Raw genomic sequence first — 17928 nt, 5'->3', positions numbered from 1 at the left:
GGGGCGGGCGGCCCTGCTCGGGTCCCCCCAGGGGCAGCGCGGGGCTGTCACAGGTGTCCCGGCCCCTCCCGGAGAATTCCGCCGGGGCGTCCCCGGGCTGGCCCGAGCCGGCCGGGAAGGGGCTCGGCGGGGCGACCGGAGGAACGAAACGTTGAATTTGTTTGTTGTGTAACTCTTTTTGTCCAAAGATTAGTAAGGTTTGTGGCTTTTTTTTTTTTCCTTGTAGCTGATTCAGGTAGGTTTTTTTATATAAAATGTAGGGTAGTCATGGGCACATTCCTCTCTTGAATAGGATGTCGGGTGAACTTTCTTGTGACACTTGAATTTATTGTTGGCAGCTTCTCGTGTCTGTGGTGCCCATCTGCCGTGCTCCGTGGCTGGAGTTGATAACGCTTTCCAGAATCACTGTAAATAATGTGAGAACACACTTTAAAAAAAAAAAAAAAAGAGAGAGAAACCGAACTCATTGTAATAAAACCATTTCTCGCTAAAATGAGTCTGGCGAGCAGCCCATGGTGTCATCGGCAAGTGCTGCTGCCAGGATTTTTTTCAATAAATGTAATTGCATTCACGAGAGTTCGGGTCAAACGCTTTGCTGTGGAAAGCAGATACAAAGCCATTGGAATAGCTCCTGTCTGTTTTTCTAGTATTTGTTTTGATGTGTTTGGTTTTTTTGGTGATTGTTTTTGTTTTGTTTTTCTGGCATTATGTTGGAATGCTTGCATTTTCTCCAAGTTTTTCTCCCTAGCTCTCTTTTAAGTTTCTCTCTCAAAGATCTTAATTTGGTTTGGAAATGATAAAGGCATACGTTATATCAGTGTGCTGTAGTGATCCATTTTTTATCTATCTTTCTGAAAACAAGGATTTTTAACACTTTGTATTTTTTTAACCTTTTTTTTGTTAGTTTTCTTTCTTTTTTTTTTTTTTTTTTTTTTATCAGTCCCCATTCAGTTTTAGCTATAAGCAAAGCAGCCTGCTTATGGTGCTTGGAGCCTGAGCGATGCTTTTCTGCCTTTAACTGGTATGTGTCAATGTTTGGTTCACGGCAGCAGCACAGGAAGTCTCACCAGCCTGATGAAAGAGTCATGAAGTGTGTTGGCGATTTGTTACTAAAACTGGGCTGCAAAATGTGCTAATTTGTGTCACCTTTGGAAGAAATGAGAAGTCACTTCTGACAAAAATATCCTTAGCTTTGCAGGGCCTCATTGCATTCCTCCAACAAAAAAAAAATCATCAAGGAATTGCAAAGGATTTCCTGTAGAATTACTAGCATGGTATCATCCACAGAATAATTGTAAAAGATTGAAAATGGCTTCCTGCATCTGACAGATGGTTTTTAAAATTTCTTTTTCAGGTTTGAGTTGATCTTACAAACTGCAGCCATGGTGCAGAAGTATCAATCCCCCGTACGGGTGTATAAACACCCTTTTGAGTTAATTATGGCTGTAAGTATTCATTTTTTGCTGTAATTTTCTTCCTTGACAGTCCATCCCTTGTACTGCTATCTTGTTACTGGGCTCCACTTGATAAGTACTTTAGAACATACAAATCTGAAACAATATAAAAAATATGAGAGGTATGTGTTTTGATGGTTTCTTCTCTACCCAGAGTATGTTTTTGCACAATGTGTTCTCTTTTTCTCCCAAAGATAAAATGAATAGATTTATTTTAAAGTTAGAGCAAAAGCGGGCTCAAAGCATGCTTCGCATTTAATTATTGGGAGCAATCTATTCTAACATGGGAGAGCGTTTCAAGGTTATTGATTTAAAAAATTGTTCTGTTTGCCTCTTTGTCAGTATAGAGTTTATAGGACTAGAGAGCACAGAGAAAGCTGTGAAAGCACGGATAGGTCTGAACCAAAGAGGAGAAAGCATTCTGAGCATTGGTAATACTTTGAGGGATGGGTTAGGGGAAAAAAATTATTGTGGAGGCCAGAGAGATGAAGAAAAGGTCTTTTGGGTACATGGTTGCTAACTTGTGCACTCTTGTTACATGTGGTAAACAAACAAACGAAAATCCTGATTAGGTTTCCACTTCCTCTCTCCCCTTCTCCTTCGATGTTAGAAAACAGAAAGGAAGTTGATATTTGATGTTTTTAAGTATGTTCGGCCAAAACTACAGCTGTGTGGTTCTCATGAGTTACAGAGAGCAGTCAGGTCAGCTTCTACCTGATAAGAACAGTTAAAACTAAATAATGATCTAAGTAGTAATTGTTTTGTTTCATTTGCTGAAAATACGGTGTTTAATGGCTTCAGAGGAAAGTCTTAATAGTGTAAATATTTAGATAGTTCAGGTGGTTTGGAGTGCAGAGTTCCTTACAGACGTGATCCTTTGCCAATCACAGGGCAAAAAGGATTAGATCCCTCGAAGGGGAATCCTTCAATTTCTTTTTATCTTATTCCTGACACTGCCTTGTGTATTACACATGTGTCTTGCTCTTGCAAGCAGCTCAAGGCAGAGAGTGGTGATTTTCATGAGTGGTGAAGAATCTGACTGATATGCTGAAGGTCTTTTAGGACCTTACTACACTGACTGACAGCTGCGCTTCAGTTGATTTCTAATTTGAGTTTGATTGTGAGTGTAACTTTGGCCTTCTGTGTAGTATACTGCTTCTTAAAACAGCCAACAAAAAAGGGTTTCTTGGGCAAGATTCTTTGCCTGCTTGCCGAACTGATGAGTCTTTACTTTGCTGTTGAATAGAAGGCAAAAATTCTCTTTTAAGTTACTTCTTTGAGGATATTTTGTGTTAAAATGCTGACATCAGGATTTTTCACAGTGCTTTACTGGGTGTAATTAGAAACATTTCTGACTACTAATATTAACTTTGGGTTCCCAAGCTGTTCTGTAGCTTGGGGGTAACGTTTGAAGAATAGCAAATATTAAGTCTTTTCTTACGTGAAAGTTTTGTTCTCCTTTGGAAATAAAGAAGCCATGCTACATATGCAACTAGGAGAAAACAATAGCTGAAAAAATAAAACAGTGAACTAAGAGGAGAGGAATGTTTATAAAAAGAAAGTCAGCTGAACAGGATGCTTTCCGAGACTAGAGGTTTAGATTAGCGATAATAAGATTTATTTCATTTATGTCAGGGCAGTGAGTTATCACTGGAACTTGTACAGAATTTAGTCACGGGATGAACATCTTTCTCCTGTCATGTTGCTTCTGTTATGTTATTGTTTTTTAAAGTATGTAAAGTTCCTGGTGGTGATCTATCAAAACTGGTCACGCGCTTTCTGAAGTACGTAGAGGAGTGCCTCCATGAGCCAAATTCTTTAAAGAATATATACAGTATATGATAGCTTCGTGCCTTTTCTTACTGTTTTCCCTTGGTCAATGTGTAAGTTGATGAAATGTTTCTGGAAGGAATAGTCCTGTCAAGTTTTATGCTTGCTAAAGTGAAAGTACTATGTTGCATTTTCTCAACAAGAAAAGCGCTATAGTGTTATTTTAAATGTATCAGCAGCTGTTGTAAAATGGGGAACACATCCTGGTGTATACCAAGCCTGAATTTAAGGTACCTAGCAAACAATTTTAACAATATGGGGTTTGGTTTTTTTTCCTCTGTCCTTTTCTTTTGTATGTGCCCAGCCTTTGAGAGAATGTGTCCTCAAGTAGAGGTATAAACCCCCACACTGCTCAGCTGCCAGTGAAGAGCCGCTTGAATAAACCCTTGGTTGATGCTCCAGCAGTGTTCTTTATGCTGAGTTGTCTAACAAAGATCACTGTTTCTAGCTTGAGTCTTGTTGTGTGGGATCCCATTTTTGTCCTAAAGTGCTGAGTACTTTTAAAAATTTTATTTGGCAAATCGTCCTCCATTCCCTGAGAGTGTTGTGGAACTGAAAAGGTAATTAATTGTTTAGAGTAATAATGAAGATCGCAAGTCTCAGCAAAGCCCATGTGCACTGTAATGATTTCCTGGATGATATATGTTCCAGCTACAAATTGGAACTCATTAAGCCAAACTAGTATTTAGCTTTCAGATGGAGCAATCAGCATAAAATTCTTCTTTTCCATAAACAACCGAGTGAATGCCACTTGCAGAATGGGTCATTTACACTACAGACTTCCTATTTGCCCACTTTGCCTTTCCTGGGTTTCAAAGAGGTACTTGAGGGAGAATCAAGTACAATCAGCATTCCATTCATGCTGCTCCAGCATGTTCTGAGATAACTTTGCTCCATCTCTGAAGGGTGAGTGCAACTATGTTAAGACAAAAAATTGGATTTAATTCCACTTTGATCTAAACCAAGATTGACAAGACAAGTGTTTTGCAGATAATTATGAAGATTTTAAAAATAGATGCAGTGAAAACTCTTTTTCTTACTAAGTTGAGTTGGTGTTGAAAAGAAGCTTCTCTCTTATGCTTCTCCACTGAAATCCAAAAATCATCTATTGAATCCTGATGTATCTTTGTGACAAAATACTTCAAGGCACAATCACTTATCTCAATCTGCAAGGAAACTGGTGAAGTACTGTTGTAGGTAACAAGCTGGGAGATCTGTCGCTGTGTGATTCTTGTGTCCCTTTATCATTGAAAGCAAGCTACATAAAATCTAATAAAGGTAGTTCCCCTGAAGATTTCCTTTTACTGATGAATTGTGTGGTTCCAGATAATATCTAAGTTGCTTTGAAAACACTGAGAACTGGATGCAAATCTTCTAATGAAACAGTCTCCTGCACTTGAAAAGATTCAAGGATCGTAGCTAGAAATGATAACATTTTAGTCTGATGTGCTTAACACGAGCAATATGATTTCACTCAATGGTTGCCAGTGCTGACATGATGACTTTTGGCTGCTCTCTGGCATATCTGTCATAATTAACTTATTGAAAATTCTCTGTGTATATATATTAAAAAAAACCCCACACAATGAAAACAACTTGCACAGCTGTTCATCAGGCTGAATAGAATCTCACCCTGTTTTTCCTCCTGTTCATGTTGGAAGTTTATGTAATGCTGGAAGCAGCTGAAATGTGGAAAAATGACTGTTTACTTAAACTCGTTGAGTTACCAAGGTTAAATATATTGGAGAAAAACTGAGAAGCTGCCTTTATAAAACTTTTAAAGATTGTAGATTCAATTTTTGATATTAGCTTAAAGAGGTTTACATTTAAAGTAATGTAGGGACTTGCTGAATAAGGAGTTCTTAATGTTAAAAGGCAGTTAAGAACTTGAATCTTGAAGCTTTCTTAATGCACATGAGGCTAAAATTAACTTTGTAAATTCATAGCTCATTTTCAGTCTGACATGCATTAGATAATTCCCCTTGAGTTTAATCTCCTAAGCAAATTTTAATAATGAAGAATCAGCTAATATGGCATTCCAAAGGATGGAATTTATGCAAATGGAAAATAAGATTTTTTTTTTTAAAGAACCACATTGAATTGAACCATTGACCTGTTTTTTAGCTTCTGGAAGCTCTGTGGAAAATGTATTGCTCTTCAGCCAGTTTAGAAAATGTCCTATTTACAGCCACAAATTACTTGGTTTCAGTAATAAATATGAATAGTATCACAAGTGAACGTGGCAGGTGCGCGTTAAACCTGGCCTGTTACGTTTAGTCAAACTAACATAGATTTTTAAAACTTGTGGCTTTGTGAAAATGAAGATTTTCAAATCTGCCTGTGACAGGAGACAGATTTTCAAAGGTATTTTGCAGGTTTTTAATACCTAAAATAGTGTTTCCACTTTGTTAAAGTTCCTGGTGTTTATCAGTTTCCACTGGTGCCAAACAATGAACAGAAGTCTGTAGGTAAAGTAGCCATCGATAGCAGGAGCTTCCTGTTGTGGAAACAGGACATTTGATTTTTATTTTAAAATCAAAATAGCAATTAATCTTGCACTGCCTTGAGGCTGGAAACCACTTCCTTCCAAACTACATATTCTCATCAAAATACTTTAAAAAAAACCCTGGTCTCATGTTTTTCCTTCATTCTGACAGAATATCTAAAGTATCTAAAGCATGAATCTTTCTTCATAAGTATGATGTGTAGTGCCCTTTTGATTATATTGTAATTTTGATGATTTATTGCTTTGGGGCAACAGGCTGGCTGACTTTCTTTGGCTTTATAGATCTGAAAAGAAGAGTGTTTAAGGTAAATATTCCTGTAATTTAGGGATACTTTGAATCATAAAAGTAACAAGATTGTAGATGGCATAAATACACTTCAATGGTAGAGTAGATTAGAAGAAAAAATATGTTGTTGTTTTGTTGTTTTTTTTGTTTTCAGATTGACAAATCAAAGTATAATCCCTTGATCTAGGTTGTAATGAGTTTCCTGATAAGGCAGTACATCATCTCTTCATTTTAAAGGTTATTACTTTAAAATGTCATTTTAAAAAATAACTATGTATCAAGTAAAGCACCACACCTGCTCATAAATCCCCACAATTTCCATTCCTTCTAGTCTCATTTTCTTTTTCTTGAAAAAAATGCATTCCACACATCATGTGAAGAGGTGCTGAGAGGCCAATGGGAAAAAGGAAGCTGTTTTCCAAGTGTTTTTGAAAGCACAAAGTAGGCTTTAAATGCATAGAGAAGTAATTTATTCCCCCGATGCGGGTGAACCTTCTTGAGGATTTGTCTTGGATAGTTAAAGCCCAGGGAAGAGAACAAACTGAGTGTTTGCCTTGAAGCTGCTCAGCGTTTTTCCCTTCTGTTGTATGACCCCCAGACTCTCATCTACGTCGCTTCCTGTCTTTGTTGAAAATTCAGGTTTATTTACTGTTGGAAGTGCGTTAGTAAAGCTGTGGTGGAACAGTGCCTTTTATGGGTTGTCTTATTTCCGAATAAGTATCTGCTGTTAATCTGCTGGTTTACGTTGTTGTTGATGGACTCTTGTGTTATCAAGAACAAATGAATTTTTGGCCACTTGTTTGGAATGAGACATGGTTAACAAATGTGAAAGTTAAGTTGAGCATTAGGGAAAAATACTGACTTAGCAGCCTGCTTACTCTGCAATTTATGTGTTATTTCATGGTGTGCTTAGATATTTCCGTGGCTAGCTGTTTCCTATTTTTTGTGGGCAAACACATGACCTAACTGTAGCTGACAGCTGCAGTTCTCTTATTCACCAAATGCTTTCAGTCAATTTTTTTTAGCAAGTCTTTTATACTTTAAAAGCTAGACCACCACTACTTCCAAACTCTGAAAGGTGTCAATAGAAGAAAAATATATATCAAAACATGTTCTTGTTGCTTTGTTCTGAAAGCACTCCAAGCTTTCTGCCCTTTGCAGGTATTTTAGCTCTGAGACTGGTGCAAAGTGCTGCTCTAGGATCTGTTAATCAGCCAAGTGATGTTGCCTTTGAGTTAAAAGTCTCAAAGTTAAAACATGCGGGAACTCGGCAGAAAGGAAGTGGTTACCACGTTCCACAGAGTCCTAGACACCCCGATACTGCACTTACCATCTGGAAAAGGTATAGCCTCATGCTTGTAATTTAATGAGTGGTTAGCCATTAAGGAGGATGTGTAAAAACCTTCAAAACCTCATGGGAAAGAGATATAGTATCTTTTTTTTGTTAATTCTTAAAGATGTGTCCAATGAGGAGCCAGAGATTGCTTAGAGATCAGAGGCAGCTGCAGACGTAGGTGTTTGTGTGTGGTATGGCCAGTGACGTGCACCTCCAGCATGAGCAATCTGTTTCCTGTTCCTGGGGAGCTCTTTCTGCTGCTTTACAGCGGAATATTTCAGCTGCTCTGCTTTTGGGAAACAAGCACACCATGGAAGAGTGAGCAGAAGGAGAGCCTGAGGGATTGGGAGCAACCCCTGAGGCCTCTCTGTAAAGCACATTCAATCAGAGTCCAGACTTTGGAACATAGAATTGAGGGGTATTCATTGTTATTTCTGTAACCAAGATTGGTTTTGCTTTGCCCTTGGTTTGAATTCAATCTGTTTCTGGAAGGAGGGCAGTGATATGACCTTAAAACTGTTGTGTTCTGAATATAGAGTGAATCTTCTGATAATTTGCAAGGAAATTTGTTAATTAACTCAGGTTAAAATTAATTAAAGGGTAGTCTTAAATGGTCTATTTTTTCACAAGCAAATTTGTCTTCAATTTTTTCCTGTAGCTTAAAATTACTGTGTATGTATTCTAAGTGAAAAACTAGGCTGCTAAGCTGAATTATTTACTCTTTTATATCTTTTTATGATACGGTTGGGTTAGCAATTCAGGTAAAACTTAAATAGGGCCTGTTATAGGTAATTTAATAACTTGGCTTTGTCCCAGTCGATTTGCATACAGCTCATTTCAGTTGTAATCAGTCAGCGATGTTTGAGTCACGCCAAGATCTTGTGCTGGTGGAAGATGAGGTGGCGATGTGGCTGGAAGGGCTGGCTGGCATCTGCAGGGCTCCACTGCACCATGGGGCAGCGTGGCCAAAAGAGTATAGTAAGCAACAAGACACCAACATTTGAGATCAGGTCCCGAGGTCTTGGCTTTTCTCTGTGTTGCTTCTGCTCAAGCAATGCTGATTTCAACCTGGTCCAGAGAGATTTTCAGCTTGTGCATTCTCTTCTGAGGGTCAGAGGAACATAACTGAATATGTGGTTTCTCATTAAAGTGAAGTTGGTGTTCCAGCTTGCTCCTGTTGCTTTCTTGCAAAGACATGTTCACCAGCAAGTCAGTTTAGGGAGGTAGGCTGGTCAAAAGCTATCTTGGAAAAAAAAGAAAAATAAATAACTTGTCAACCTGGTTTCCTTGCCAGGCTCATTGCGGGCTGATGAGCACCCTGCAGGAGCAGGTCCCTGTCCCCTCTGCACTGTGTGCCGATGGCAGCCAGCCACAAGAAAGAGCAAGTCAGGGCATCTGTCAGTACAGGTTGCACTGCAGGATCGCTTGATTCCATGGGGAAATAATTAGGGATCTGCAGTTTGAAGTTGCTGAAGCTCGTTGCCGTAACACTAAATGAAGAGGCCATGAGAAACTTGATTCAACGTTCTTCAGGCCTGGTGTTATTTAGCAGTGCAAAGTATTTGGAAATTGTGCTTAATGGCTTGGAGTTGTGCATTCTGTGAGTTGCTTTCACATAAAAGGGATTCTGTCCTTACCTTAGAAAAACAAAAATTAAAAAAAAAAAGCTATTCAATGAATCTAATGGAGTAATGTGAGAGCTGACTGGTTGGCTTTCTTGCTTTGTATTTCTGTATGAAATTTCAGATTTGAACATTTTCTGTCTTGAATTCCTCTTTGGTTTTGCTTTGTGACAGTTGGGTTTGAGGACTGCATATCAGTAAATTTGAAAATAAAAATATCACAGGTCTGTTGGAACCCAACCGCTTTAACTCTGGTGACAGCAGAGGGATCGTGGGAGGAAGCAAAGAGAAGTTACCCCTTTGGATTAAAAAGGAATTTTTATTTAAACTGCTTTAATTCTTAATTAAAATGTTTGGGTTCTCTTAAATTAGCATTTCAGGACTTTGTCATGGTCAGATTTATGATATTAAATCTCTAAATTTGTGCAGTTATGTACGTTTTGGATCTCTTGTTGGATAACTATACCTGTTTTCATTCTGACATTATTTATATTTTCAAAACTTGACTATAGATGCTTTTTGGAATATATGCAGATCAATCTGTAACTGTTGAAAACTACATTGCAAACCTGTTAACATTTCAGCCTCCCTGTGACTGATAACTATCTGCCTACTGCTGCTGCAATATTATATGATATTGCTTTGAAAATAATAGATCTCATTTTATGAAAATGAAAATTTCTCTGGTGATAGGATGGCAGTGTGCCATTAATGTTTGTTTAAGCCACAACAGGAGGGGAACAGCTCGTTTCCTGATGAGAACACTTCCTTTCTCCAATGCATTGTGTCTCCTCATCTAGTGGGAAATGTGAATCCCATCGACATTAAGTCCAGTTCAGGAACATCAGTCAGCAGAATCCTTTCCAGAGGACATTTTTCTGGCTATATCATTCAGTGTGTAAATTATACTACTTAATTTGGAAAACTTTCTTTGGTGTGTAATTCATTGGCCTGTGAATAAATACTTCGTTACTGAATTCATGGCTCTATGAAATTACTTATTTCCATTGAAGTGTTTCATGGTCCGCATGGTGCAGCCATTGATGTTGTAATGAACAGGATTTAAAGCACTTTCACTTCAACTCATTTGTTCTGTGCTGACTAAAGTGATTCTTCTTTTTGTTTGTCTGCCTACCTTTGCTGTAAAGGTGGGTAAAGAACAAATAACTGTCTATAGTCTGATTTTAATGGCTTTTTAGAAAAAAAAAATTCAAAATAGTCTTGACTGGATGGATGATGGTAGAGGACTTGAGTAAGGCATTTGACAGTCTCCCACAACATCCTTACAGCTAAACTGAGGGAGTGCGGTCTGGATGACCGGGTAGTGAGGTGGACTGCGAACTGGCTGAAGGGAAGAAGCCAGAGAGTCGTGGTCAATGGGGTGGAGTCCAGTTGGAGGCCTGGATCTAGTGCAGTGCCTCAGGGGTCAGTACTGGGGTCTATGTTATTCAATACATTCATCAATGATTTGGATGAGGGAATAGAATGTACTATCAGCAAGTTTGCTGATGACACCAAGCTGGGAGGAGTGGCTGACACTGGAAGCTGTGCTGCTGTCCAGAGACCTGGACAGGCTGGAGAGTTGGGCAGGGAAAAATTTAATGAAATGTAACAAGGGCAAGTGTAGAGTCTTGAATCTGGGTAGGAACAACCCCAGGTTCCAGTCTAAGTTGGGGAATGACCTATTAGAGAGCAGCGTAGGGGAAAGGGACCCTGGGGGTCCTGGTGGACAGCAGATGACCATGAGCCAGCACTGGGCCCTTGTGGCCAGGAAGGCCAATGGTACCTGGGGTGGATTAGAAGGGGGGTGGTTAGTTCTTCCATCCTGCAGTGATGTGTCGTGACAGCCCTTCTTGTCCAGAATGTGCCCATTGTCTACAGTTGCACCGTATGTGCTTGCTCTCTTGTGCCTGCCCAATTCATTTCTGGAGCCAAGTGAACTCTATTGTGACACCCTCCAGGAGGAGTCTGTGCTTCATGCCATGCTCTGTCAAGAGGTGTATCCTTCATCTAGAGCCTGGCTCCTGCTCGCTCAGCTTCACACCACCTGCTCCTTGTGTTGGAGGAGGCAGTAAAACCCTACTCACATCCTTCGTGCTGCTTACCCTCTTAGATCTGAGAGATATCTCCCTCAGTTTTTAAAGTATTCTTTTTCTGTTTAATAGTATGATTCAATATGAAGGACCACTGTTGTGTACTGTTAATCTTTCACCATAATCTGCTAAGCTTTTTGAGGCATCTCCAGGTACATCAGACATGTAATGTTAAGATTTTTAAAATGTTAAGATATTTTAAATACTACATTTAACTTCCTAGCTTAAGAGGTAAATTGCCTGCAGGCTCTAGACTCTATCATGCCCTATGCTAACATTCCATTGACATTAGCAAATGGTCAAGATTTAATTGATGTACTTAAAGAATTTTAATTGGTTTGCTTAATAGAGCACAGCTGCTTTCTACCTGGAAGCTGGTATTTTGCTGGTCCAAAAGCCAAACCAAGACCTTTATGATTGAGCCGTGCTACTTATCTTAAATTCTGCCCTTTTGTACTGATTATCCTCTTGGCAGGGTGAAATCTCTCTTGCAGTGCTTAGAGAGGAGTTGCCTCTGGGCCAAATTAAAACCTGGTGGGTGCAGTTTGAGACAATGAAGTCAAACCTGTTTCACTGAACTTTCTTGCTGGTGGGGGGGTTGATTTGGATGGAGATCAGGAGACTTTGCTCTTTGTGGTAGTACAGGTCTTTAACCTTTTAGACAATGGTTTAATGAGGAATTCTGAGCCTACGCTGAAGCAATGCTGTAGTCATTCTTTCCTCCCTCACTCATAATTAAGTTTTTGTATATACACTAACATATTCCAGATGTTAAACATCTTTTAACAGACCTCCTTATTGGAGGTGTGTGTGTGATCCTAAGACCAAGAAAGTGATGAATACCAATTGTAGGACTCATAAAAGTGAGACTTAAGCATGGCACAATAGAGAAGTATGGAGTATTTGACTGTTCCAAAAATAGATCCTCAGTGGACACACTAGGATTGCAACTGAATTTTGAAGTAAAACTGACTGCAGAGGAACCAGACATGCAATTTTAACTGGAAAGGAATGGGGAAGATAAGTACCTAATTCTGCTTTCAGTGTGAGTGTCCTGTGCATTTCTGACATGCCCCCTAGCAACGCAGAACATAGTTGTCATTGTTCAGCTGCTGCAAGACAAGTAATGGTTATTTACTAGCAATAGTAAGACAAGCTTAATGTTTTACAGTCATTTTGATATGTGTATATTTATAATTTCAAAGACGGGTATGTTCCTATGTTGTATAAAGGTTTATGGTTTGCCATTTTTGCAGAGAAATAGGAAGTGCTTGAGAATAGCTCGCATTCCCAGGTAATCACGTAGGTCTCCAAGCATTTATGCTTTCACTGGCCTGTTGCCAGTCTTTCCTGTGATGCTCTTCTGGAAGTCAGCTTCTTCTCCATAGTACTTGAACCCTGTGCCAAACCAGTCATGTCCTGTGCAACTGGGGCCAGAAGCCAGGTTTCCAATCCTAGAAACAACTGAAGTTGGTTCTAATTGCGGGGCATGTTCTGTCAAACAGAGTAGTGTGCTCAGAGCTGTGTGGCTTCTGGGCCAGAACTGATTTCCATCTGCCTTGCCTGGAACACGGGCAGAGTAAACACTTCTTTTCTCTGTAGAATAGTTTTGCACATGCATTTAATATAAACAAATTAAAGTGAAATTGCAAGTCAATGTGCTATTGCTCCTCCCTCCACTAAGTCAGCTAAGCTCTGTGTATGCTGAAGGACAGCTTATAGCAGTACAGCTAAAGGCTGTCCTTGATGTTCTACCTTAGCCTAGACTGATGTCAGTTGCTTCTTTTCTAACCAGCAATTTGACATTGGTCTCCCAGTCACAAGCCAGCCTAACCTGAGTGATCAGGCTTTCCCAGCTTACTCAAAAGGAATGGAAGATTAGAATTGTTTTATTTATATTCAGGATGTTTGGGTTTCTGTCCTTAATCTTTTTTCTTGAGGAAGGAGTGGTCCTTGCCCAATGTCTCTATTCTAGCTCCTCATTCTAGAGGTTCATGTTTCAAGATTGTGCAGAGGCTGCAGTTGAAGTAGCCTCACTCACATGTTAGTGCAGTAGCACTGTCTTGGCATCTTTTGGGGTCTCTGGACTTCCTGAAGGAAGGAAAAGAATTAATGATACTCTTGTGAGTGTCTGGGAGGCAAGCAAGTGTAATTCTTAAACTCCTACACTGGCCATTTGCCATTTTATGTGGTGAAAGATTGCATCTCTGCGTGTAGCAGAATGGCTCTTAGGTGGTTAAGAGCCAGTCCCCTTCCAGTTTCATTACATGCAGCTTTGTGCAACAGTCAGGCCACTATAATTGTACTATTAAAGTTTCTCTGTGTGGCCACTCTTCTGAAATGAAAATGCCCAGCTGCTGAATAGTGTCCATGCAGGAAAGGTATGCTGATCTGTATAGAAAGAACCTATGTGGGTGGCTTGTCTGGTGACATCCCTCATGAGAACAGGGGTTTCTGTGTCTGCTGCTGCTTCTGGTGCAAGAAAGCAGAGACTCTTTGCTTGGCCTGGTTAAGTTGGTTACCACAGTTGCATAACTCAACAGTGAATTACCAGTGAAATTCCACTTATCTGGAAGATCGCTTCATAGCCTACTTTGAATCTCCTGCTTTATTTATAAGGTCTAAATAGTTTTTATGAAATATTAAAATATTAAAGTAGCTTTATTCATGCTTGAAAGCTCTGGGTGCCAAAGCTGAGATTTGCCAGCTCTGTAACCTACACATTTATGCTCCAGTACAGAGGAAGTTTTGCCTCAGACCTTCCTGTGCCCCAGTAACTCCTTGCTCCTGCTTTTTGCCTCCTATCTCCTACCTTGCAGTCTTAAGCAAATACACTATGCTTTTTTTAGTATAACACGAATTTGTCAAAAATGCTTTATGAATATGTATCATGAAATATTTCCTTGGATAAGATTTGAGTTTTACTGATACTTAGTTGTAGGTGCTGTCTAGATGGAGCATCCTTTCAATAAGCTGCCTGTGACATCCTTTTGATTTGTGGTTTGTATGCTAGTAGAAAAATGAGCGCTTCCTTGGTTCACATATACTTCACAGAGAATGTAAACTAAAATTCTGAAACGTTTGTGAACTTCTTAAATAACTACAAGAGAATTGATTTTTTTTTTTCTAAAGTTGTTACTGTCTTCTTGAGGCTGGCTTTGTCTTCTGTAATTTAATAGCAGTAGAGGATGATTAGTTATAAATCCTGTTAATGAAGGTGATACTAGTATGTGTACCAAAGTTTTGGAACATGGCACAGATGCTGTGATGAGATCTGTCCAGTTTCAGTGACTGCTTTTACAAATTAGTTGGATGTATAACGAGCAGTATGCTTGGGAAGTTTTTGGACAGCTTTGTGAATACACTGCACCTCATGGTGACTTGGAGTGAGCCTGCAGGGTAGTTATTAGGGCTGTTTAAAATGCCAAGCTATGCATTTGGTCTGCATTTGGAATGTACTTAAAGCCAATAGTGATCAACACTGTAACCATGGAAATGCTGCCTGAACTAAAGAGATGAACAGAAATGCTGGTGCTTGTGTGTTACTGCTGTTGCATTCACTCAAAGGTGCTTTGTAGCAGTGTTAACACATGAACAAAGGTCCTGTTGTCAGAAATCCAGGGTGGTATGTGGTATGTTGTATAAGCAGCACTCTGAGAATACAGTTTAATTTATAATGCTGTTTCAGTGGTGTTTCATGATTTTTTATATTTGGCGGTGTATATAAACTATTATGCCTGAAATGTAACATGCAGCTGTTCCTTTCACACTGCAGAAGACTTCAAAGACATTAAATAGGTGTGAAGTAGACTGGGCTGTGTCTGCAGAGCTGCATGGAGATAAGCGTTGTAAGAGTTGATGCTTCCTGTTCCGTGTAATAGAACTTTGTTCCTTGTCAAAAGCCACAGGGTCTCTGTTCTGAAAGGTTGTTTTGGCCCCTGCCCTGTGTACATGTTTTGGGTGATCGGCAAGTGCCATCTGGAGTGATGGTGATCCAGACGGAAAAAACATTTTTAATATTTTACGGTCTTCTGTAGAGTAACTTACTTGAGCTAAAGCACAAGAATAACTTCTGTGCCAATTTCCTGACTCCATAGAGATTTTTAATTGATTGTATCAAAGCTCTTTGTACAACATTAGGAAGTAGCTATTGAATTTGAGTTTAGTCTGTGTACTGGGTTATTTTGTAATGGTTGTAAGCAGTGTCCTTGTTGCTTTCAGATGCTTTGTGTTTCAGCAGTTTGCAGATGGATGTGAAGGTCAGAAGCTTTCTTGCTGTGTTTCTAGGATTTGAGCAGCAAATCACTGTGCCTGCTTTGCATGTGGCAGGCCTGGTAACCTCTTTGGGAGAACAAACAGCTATTGTTTATTCTGTGGTGACATCCACAAGATTATTTTAGAGGGTTTCATTAGCTCTGTTCATACCATCTAGGAGTAGGGTATATTTGAAATGTGCAAGAAACATAACTGGATACTTAACCTCAAAGTACTATGGGCTTCTAACATAGCTAAATGTAAAAATGGGGAGAACAGTCTTGTTCTCTTCTTCATACAAAGTATTGAAACCAAAGGCTTTAGTTAAGCTAAGGCGTGAATTTAAATGTATTGGAATAAATCTCTCTCCTTAGCCTTCCGTCCTCTTTCTGTGTGCGTGCTTGTGAGGTATAAGTGGGTCATTCATAGCAGTGTAGGGTCTGAAATCCTTCTGAATGAAACCTGATTAAATCAAGAGGACTCCTTTAAACAAGAACAAGCATCAAAAGAAGACAAAGAGGAGTAGGGATTATGCTCTTCTGTACATCTAATACAAATTTTTCTTCCATGCAGATCTCGAGTGACAGAGGAGCTGTCAGTGGCAAGAATTTAATGACTTTGGTGAATGCCAGGGAAAAGTAATGTTTCCTTGTTCATCTCTGCTTATAGTTGGTTTCACTTCCCTCAACTTCTGGTTTCCTTGAGAATTCCTCAGGAATTTCATTTCTGTTTCACAAGAGGAGAGTCAAGCTGAGAAAGCTCAATTGACTGGCTTGACTGGCTTTCAAATGCTTTTCTAGAGGCAAGGATACTGTAAACAAATCCTCTTACCACTTCATACTCTAACAAGAGCAAGTGAAGCCTTGAACAGAATCATAGAATCATTTTGTTTGGAAGAGACCCTCAAGATCAGAGTCTACCCATTAATTAGTGAATTAACTCATTAATTAAGGAAATGGTTTATGTTGTGATCTTCAGTGTTTGTAAGGTCATATGTGCTGCTTAGAGCCTGGGTGGTTTAACACCTGTGGGTGTTTAAAGCACAGGGACTGCTTGAGATCTGTGAGCATCCAATAATATCTGTATGGTCATGGATGATTCACTGTGTTTAGTCTCTCCTGAATCAGTTGGGCCCTTGATCTTCCGAACAGAAGTGATGTAGACCTGGGCTATAAATTTGCACACCGCTGCAGTGCGCTGTGGTAAATCCAGCTTTATAAGAATCTGAATATCGTGCTGCGGTAAGTTCTTGAACCACTGACAATTTTTCTTCTCCAGATACTCTACCTGAAAGGTCTGTTCACCACATTGGAGAACATCTGAGATTGTTTTTCAAGCTTGCTTCTCTTGTTGAGAAATTAATTAGCCTTCAGTGAGAATTCATTAACAGCTAGTACTTGTCTGATTTGTATAATATTGTGTATTTGTGTGGTCTATAGTTAAAAAACAACAACAAAACCTAAAAAAGCATTGTAGGTCAAAGATTTGATGCACAATTATATAGAACTTTAACAGCCCCCTTTATAAAAATCTTAGATTAACTCCATAATTTTGAGACTTTAAAGCTGGGGTGTATTTCTGCACAGTAGAAGCAATTGGGCCTTTTTGGGTAATTACTTGGGGAATGCTTTGCTTTGGTGGGCTGGTTGTGAACAGTGCAGGCACTGCTTGTTCCCAGAGCTTTGAACTTACACTCCAAATATGCTGATGATCATTTAATCAGAAAGTCCCAGGTCAATAATGCTTTGTACACTTGTGTAGTAAATAAGAACTTTTTAGCCTCTAAAATGAAGCAGAATGCTTGTCTTACTGATATTGACTTGTCCTATTGATTTTTCTGTGTTATTTATTTTATCTTGAATATGCTTAATAGTCATCATTGACACTGAAGAGGCCAAACTGCAACTTGTACCAGGGAATGGAGGGTGAAGACAGTATATCCAGTTTGAGTGACTTGTGCAACAACAGGGTGAGATGTTTTTGGACTGTAATAGGGAGGACAGAGAGGGACAGGGTAAAGACCAGGATGCAGTTACCACTGTGATGGGGAGAAAGGAGACTTGTGCGGTTTTTTTGCCTATAGCTCGGGGCAGGGGGGGCTACTCACATTTGCCAGGTGAACGTCAATGAGTTCTTGTTTGAAGAGATTCACCAGAATATGTCCCACCACGCGGTGCAGCTGTCCCCTCAGAGCCATCTGCGCGGCTGTCGGATTGAATGTTCTGCCAGTTCTTCTCTGCTATTCACACTCTTCTCAAGTATAGCGCAGTTTATCAAGGCTGAATTTTCCTCTCATCAGTGAAATTCTGCTCTTCACAGAGTGGAAGAGATTTTCCTGTTCCAAAATTAATGTATTAAAATGAAAGCATATTGGAATATGGGGCATTGGGATTTGGTTTCTTTTTTTAAACAAGACAAAGTGAAACACAACTGTCCTTTTTAATGAATTCTCAATGCCTGCTTAATTTGATTCTTAAAATCTTTGAAGTAGCTCTCATTGAGGTGAAGGATTATCATTTTAAATTCAGATAAAGGGCTTCCAAAGTA

General features: G+C 39.4%; 1 protein-coding gene across 1 annotated transcript in view; it reads left to right on the top strand.

The window, feature by feature from the left end:
* SEC14L1 (SEC14 like lipid binding 1) overlaps positions 1-17928 on the top strand; it is a 40075-nt gene that overhangs the window by 404 nt on the left and 21743 nt on the right. The window contains exon 2 of the mRNA XM_065852157.2: positions 1355-1445. Within this exon, the coding sequence (XP_065708229.2) occupies positions 1383-1445 (63 nt within the window). The 5' untranslated portion in view covers positions 1355-1382. The remainder of the gene's footprint in view (positions 1-1354; positions 1446-17928) is intronic.

The sequence above is a fragment of the Patagioenas fasciata genome, chromosome 18 (assembly GCF_037038585.1).
Source record: "Patagioenas fasciata isolate bPatFas1 chromosome 18, bPatFas1.hap1, whole genome shotgun sequence".
Taxonomy (NCBI): Eukaryota; Metazoa; Chordata; class Aves; order Columbiformes; family Columbidae; genus Patagioenas; species Patagioenas fasciata.
This window is presented reverse-complemented; position numbering and strand designations above follow the sequence as displayed.